This window comes from Oryzias melastigma, linkage group LG5 (genome assembly GCF_002922805.2).
Source record: "Oryzias melastigma strain HK-1 linkage group LG5, ASM292280v2, whole genome shotgun sequence".
NCBI lineage: Eukaryota > Metazoa > Chordata > Actinopteri > Beloniformes > Adrianichthyidae > Oryzias > Oryzias melastigma.
Window position 1 is genome coordinate 21,415,012 of NC_050516.1, and position 6,471 is coordinate 21,421,482.

The following is a 6,471-nucleotide window of genomic DNA, read 5'->3' on the forward strand; positions in this document are numbered from 1 at the left end:
CCACTAAAGTTGTCGCAAAACTGTCACACACTTTCTGTCTTTAATCTGTTTAGACCAGGGGTCGGCAACCTTTAACAGTGAAAGAGCCGTTTGGGCTAGTTTTCTACTAATCATAACATAAAAGGAGCTGCATAACTTCAGCCTTTAAGAAATTTGCAGTCATGTCGTTCTTTTTTTAAAATAACAAATATGAATTTTGTCAACTTTTTGGCACGAACAAAAGCAAAAATATTTTTTTTTAAATCTAACATCTCTCAAAAAGTTTTTTTTTTAAACTTCTCTTTAAAATAACAGACTCTCTGTGCCAAACAGTATTATGCAGCCCTTAGCAGGAAGCTGCTGACTCCGTGGGCTGACCTGGGTCAGCAGTCTTCCTTATATATTTTATGCTTGGCCAAGGAGCCACCATGGAGAGATAAAAGAGCCACATGTGGCTCTGGACCCGCAGGTTGCAGACCACTGGTTTGATTGATTGATTGATTGATTTATTTCAAGCATAGACTATAAAAAATACAGGACAAACCACAATTATTTCAAACTCATTACAATGCATTGATTAGAAAATGGAAAACAAACAAAACACACTTATGTCACATTTGGTTCATTAACATTTTTGTGATAATTAACTAAAGTCAGTAGAGTTTGACCTATTGCTTGAAAAGACTGGGAAGAAGCAAATTTATATAATCCCACCCCCACTTAATTACTTCATTTCACTGTTTTGCATAATTATGTTACTCCCGTTTTTTATCAGATCAAATGCAGGGGTTGTTTTTTTATCATATTAATGCAGAAAAGGAACCATTACACATTCAAATCAAGTTTTAAAGTAACCATAGAGTGCTTATTGATCATTCTCTGAAATAATTCTTATATATTTTCAGTAAACATTAATGGTTCACACAATATGTAATAACTATTGATTATCATTAGAACACATAATAACAATAATCCTGTAATCATTGCTACATATTTTGGATGAAGTAAAAAAAATAATAATATATTAATTGTGAAATTTTCAGTAATCATGACTACATATTACACAATGTAAAACTCATTGATTGTATCTAAAAAAAGCTTTGATTATTTTATCACATTCAAGTTTAGATATTCACACATTTGGAATTATTCAAACACAAGTTGATCTTTAACTCTTCTTATTTTCAGATTGTGAAATTAGAGTTTCTTTATACATTTTCTTGAATTTATAAATGCTTGAACATTGTTTGAGCTCATTACTTTGTTCCAGAGTTTAGTGCCACACACAGAAACACAGAAATTTTTCTTTGGGGTTCTTATCAATCTGACCTTGAAGTTCCTGCATCCCCTCAATTTGTACCCTCCTTTATTTAAGAACTATTTTTGGATATTGTATGGTAATGTTTTCCCACTAGCTCTGCATAGAAATTGTGCAGTGTAAAAATCAACAAGGTCATACAGTTTTAAAATTCTGGATTGATAAAATAAATTGTTAGTATGATCAAGATAACCGGCTGTATGTATAAGTCTTATACATAATCAATTAACCGATTTGAGTCGATTTAAGCTTAATAGATCAATAACCAATTCACAAAAGATATACATTGATTTAGCACATAAAGCTAAAGTCTGCTAGCTTGATGCTAACGTTCAATATAACTTCCCATAGGATGGGTAATGCTAACGTTCGGTTGACCAAATAAATAGATTGCTGACTAAATCTGAACATCTGTATTTACTTACAGGCATTCATTTTTCGAACTCTGTTAAGGAAATAATTTTTAAAGCAACCATGTGTGGTCTAAAACGTAGTTTTTCCCCTCATACTGTTGCATTCTTCTTGAATAAAGTGAACTTAAGTGAATAGTGGCAAAACTGAAAAGCCCTCCAGGAGAAGCAGAACAATGTTAATGATCTGAACATTTTTGTTAGAACTTCTCCTTTAGAGAACCTATGTAATACTGTATGATATTAACAATCTCATTATTTTACTAAAACATTTAACAATATGTGAACTGTATCAGATCAATATAAGTATATTCAAATAAAATAGTAGATTTTTAATGTATTTCTAAACAAATGTGTATACATTTGTAAACTTAAAATTGAATTGAATTGAAGAATGGAAAGAATCGGAAAAAATCAGGCTCTTGTGAATCGAATCGAATTGTTTCTGGAAATTATAACTGATACCCAGCCCTAATAATTCTGCTGGCTCGGTTTAGGTCTTGACTAAAGGTTGTTAGTGGCATCAATGTTTTTCGACACTAGGAAAATTACAATAAATAACACATAGTTACAGAATACTACTGATGGAATAATGGTTATACCAACATTGCACAAATTTTCCCCTGCCAATGTAAGTTATTTTAAAGTAATTTGAGATTGGTCATCTCTATTCTAGAAATACAATTTTGAATTGAAGTCACAAGCGGGCAGCATTGTACAGCCAATATCTGGCAGTGCTTCAGACAACCTCTTGCCAAACTGTTGCCACATGACTTCACTGCTACAGATGCCAAATTATTTACTTTGCCTAAAAAAGTTTTCACACCCCTTGAATTTTTCTTCACAATGTGTAAACTCAAAGTTAAGCATGTTTTGCTTCTACTGCATGTGATGAACCAACACCAAGTAGTTCAAGTGTGATTTGGAATGCAGATATTCAATGGATCTGCAAATGTTTAGAAAATATAAATGTGAAACATTGTGTTCATGTATTGAGCCTCCTTGAGACCCCTGCTTATGGTCTCAAGCTAGCATTAGTGACGCATAAATATCAGCGAGAAACATTGGGCATTCAATATAAACCATTTTTGATATATGTTTTGCTTTTAACCAAGTACAGATTTTTTTTTTATTTTAGTTCGTTTTAACACATACTAATAATAGGCTTGAACTCTGGCTCATAAGGCCTTTTGCTGCAAGTTGCATTCTATTTGTTGCACCATTCCACACAGATACTGGAAATGCTTATTAAATACAAGACAAGTTATTTGTGTTAAATAATGACAGGAGAAAGTATATTTGCACATTTGGTTGACTGATGTGATAAAATGCATTTATAGATGAGTTAGCAACAAAGATAAAAGCTCTGTCTGGTTTTCTATTCAAACTGAACTTTGAGTTGAGTTCAGAATGTGTATTTGCAGAGCAGTGTTTAGTTTAAACAAACAGGAACTATTACCGTAATATCACTAGGGTTTACCGTTATCAGACAGGGGTGGAAAGACTTTGCAGAAACATTATTGGTCAAAGACAGCATTAAAAGGAAGACCTCAGAGAGAGTCCATGCAGCACATCAGGAGGTTGCAAGCTAAAGAGCGATGAAGATTTTATGTATTGCTGTTGCTGTACTGAGTCTTGTCTCAGTATGCCAGCCTGCATCGCTGGCATGTAACAACCTGCTGACACCCACAGACAAAAATCCACAAGTAAGTATTTTTAAAACTTTGCAATCAATGCAATTTTTAAAAAAAATTTTGTGTTTAAATTAATTTAAAAGGACATCTCTTTTTGATTTTTTTTTTGCAAATGAATGAAAAAAAATCAAAAATGTATGAATATTAAGAAAAATAATGTTTTTTTTGTTTGTTTGTTTGTTTTCTAGCTGCTGGGGAGATGGCACATGATTGCTTTTGCCTCAGAATCCTGTTTGGCTACCACCTTATTCAACAGTTTAATTTGGCCAAGCCTTGCAATGGATATTACTTCTAAGGACAAACCAAACACCTATGATTATAACATAAAAGTAAAAATGTAAGTATCTTTCTTTCAGAATTGGGAAGGAGGGACTCAGGGCAAGGATAACATTTTAGTCTGTTTAGTTTAGCAATTAGCTATTGGTTATATTTTATGACCGACCTTCTGCTTCTGTAAAATTACCGGCATGAAGCCCAATGAGGCAATTATTTCTGTGATATTGGGCTATATAAATACAATTTAATTGATTTGTTTGCTCAATTCCTTAAAAAACTGCTTAAACTGCTTTCTTAATGTTACATTTCTACAAATCCTCTGCAGGTATGGATACTGCTTCAATGAAACTGAGGCCTTTTTCTATGAAAACAGCAAAATGATGGACCTTGACAGCAACAGTGAGTTTTTCTTAATTTACAGATTTTTTTGCAGAAGTGCTCAAAAATTATATGTCTTCTGGGCCCCAAGGTCTCCAAAAAGTCAGATCAGCCCTGGCATTCCTCCAAAACGCAAATGCTTGAATCCAAACATGTTTTGTAGAAAAGTTGTTTAATTGTAGTCACAGCCATTTGATGTGCATTAGGGGTGCCGCTAGGGATTAAAATCATTTTTTCAGGGCCTCTAACACAGCGGTGATTTTTTAATACTATTTTACATACAATTATTTATTATGCTGGGATTTTTCACTATCATTATCTTTGTGACAAAATAAAATGACACTGACAACTTATGCGGATGTTTCTAAAAAATATATATATATATTACTATGACATTGTAAATAAAATATTTGGGATTATGTATTGTTCAATGCCTTATTTAAATAATTTATTTCTCTCTTTTATCATTATCAAAAATACTGCAATATTTTTTCACCTTACTGCAGCAGAAATTGTACAACAAAATGATATATGAAAAAATTATATTACTAACCACAGCTGTAAATGTTTTCAACAGATTCCCCAACTGGTGATCCAGATGTTTTTTTGCAAACAAGTTGTCCTGACTGCATTGTTGTAAAGTCCAACGATTATATTGGCACTCTCCTGCTTTTAAGTAAGTAGAGCGGGGTTCCATCTCATGTATTGATGTGTTTGTTGACGTCTCACCTATAGCAGTTCATACCGATGGAACAGGTAAAGCAAGAAAAAATATTCAGATGGGGAAGAAGAATGGGGTCCAGATGACTCCACCTTTACATTGATGTGGGATCCCTTGCATGACAAAGGTGGACAGGATTTTATGTCAGCTATGGACACCAATGCAGATAAAAAAATCCATGGGAATAAAGAGTTCAGTGCACTGTCATGTGGGGTCCAGATGACCCCACTTTTGATGTAAAAATGCCTAGGATCGCACAAGGGTTTAATGATGCGAGTTTAATTGTTATTACTTTGATTAAAAATGTCTCCAATAGGCAAGAGAAAGAGCGTCTCTGATGCTGAACTGAAGGAGTTTGAGACTCAAACACAGTGTCTTGGCTGGTCTGCAATGAAGAAGTTGAACACAGAATTTGGTAAGAACTCGATCCAAGATTTATTGATGTCTTAATATATACATAAATTATTTCAATCAGCATTATGTGAAAATAACAATGTAAATTAATTTTAGTGCATTACTATATATATATGTTGTTATCAAAACAACAACGTATAATATTTATAATTATATTACTATTTTGTATCTGAAGGAGTGTTGTTTTCCCAACATTCATTAATATAAAATTAATTAATTTATTTATAAATAACTTTTATTTATTTGTTGCAAAATGATATGCAAATTTCACAGATAATGCATCCATCAATTAATTCTCCTCTTTTAATTTCCCATAGATTTTGACAACTGCAAGATCCTCAATGATGATATATCTGACGAAGAAGCCGAAGCTCTTGGAAATAACATCTTATCAACCATGTCTGAAAGGATGTCAGGCATGTATATTGATATATATAATTGTTTTAGAGACAAGGTCTGGTCTTACTTCTACTGAAGTTAAACAATGAATTATTGGTAAAACTTCATCACAGTACATAGATGTTGATTCAGAAAACCAAATCTGTGAACTTGTATAAAGAGGATACAGTAGCTGTGAAACAAAAACAATTTGACCAAAAAGTTTTTAAGTGAGTATTAAAGTAAAAGTTTAATAACTGTTAAAATAACTGTAACTTGGCATCTCCTTATAATAACTGCTTTGTCTGCCCATCTTTTTCTGTCATTGTGCGGAAAACTACAGCCAAAAGTTTGAATAAATTAAGAACTTCTACTGTGTGCTTTCTTCTGGTAAAAAAAATGTCAAAGTTTATGTCTTTTTCAAAAAAATGAAATAAATATGTTTTTGCCTCTCCTCAACACTTGAGACTTCAGTTTTTGTTGTTTTTTTTTCTTTCAAAATAATCTCAAATAATTAGGGCTCAAACATGGAAGACAAAGAGTTTTAGACAACCTGCACACTGATTAAAAAATAAGATGTTTTGAGCTACTTGAAAACATTAAAAATGATTGACAGGTTGCTCTAGTTGTATTTTTTATGCAGTTTTTGATGCTGTAGACCATGGAAATCATTTTTGACAGGCTTAAAGAAAAGATACATTTTATGGGATTATTAGGTACATCCTAAATATCATTTCAAGATCATGAATCTGAAAGGAACCGATGATGCAGTTTACCTCAGGGTTTGATAGTTGAACATATTTAGTCAAATTTGAACATGCTTCCTCCAGGTCATGTCCTCCACACTACAAATATCCAATACTACATCAATGCAGCTAACTATCATCTTCCCATTGCTTGTGT

The 6,471-nt window shown here is 32.7% G+C and overlaps 1 protein-coding gene across 1 annotated transcript; it reads left to right on the forward strand.

The window, feature by feature from the left end:
• Positions 1 to 3,167: 3,167 nt before the first annotated feature.
• On the forward strand, positions 3,168 to 6,029 carry LOC112144552 (the record flags this gene model as incomplete). Its single annotated transcript, XM_024269127.2, is given in 6 exon segments — positions 3,168 to 3,413; positions 3,590 to 3,738; positions 4,003 to 4,076; positions 4,633 to 4,731; positions 5,093 to 5,191; positions 5,508 to 6,029. Coding segments are annotated over 6 exon segments (687 nt in total). The 3' UTR covers positions 5,666 to 6,029.
• Between the last annotated feature and the right edge of the window lie 442 nt (positions 6,030 to 6,471).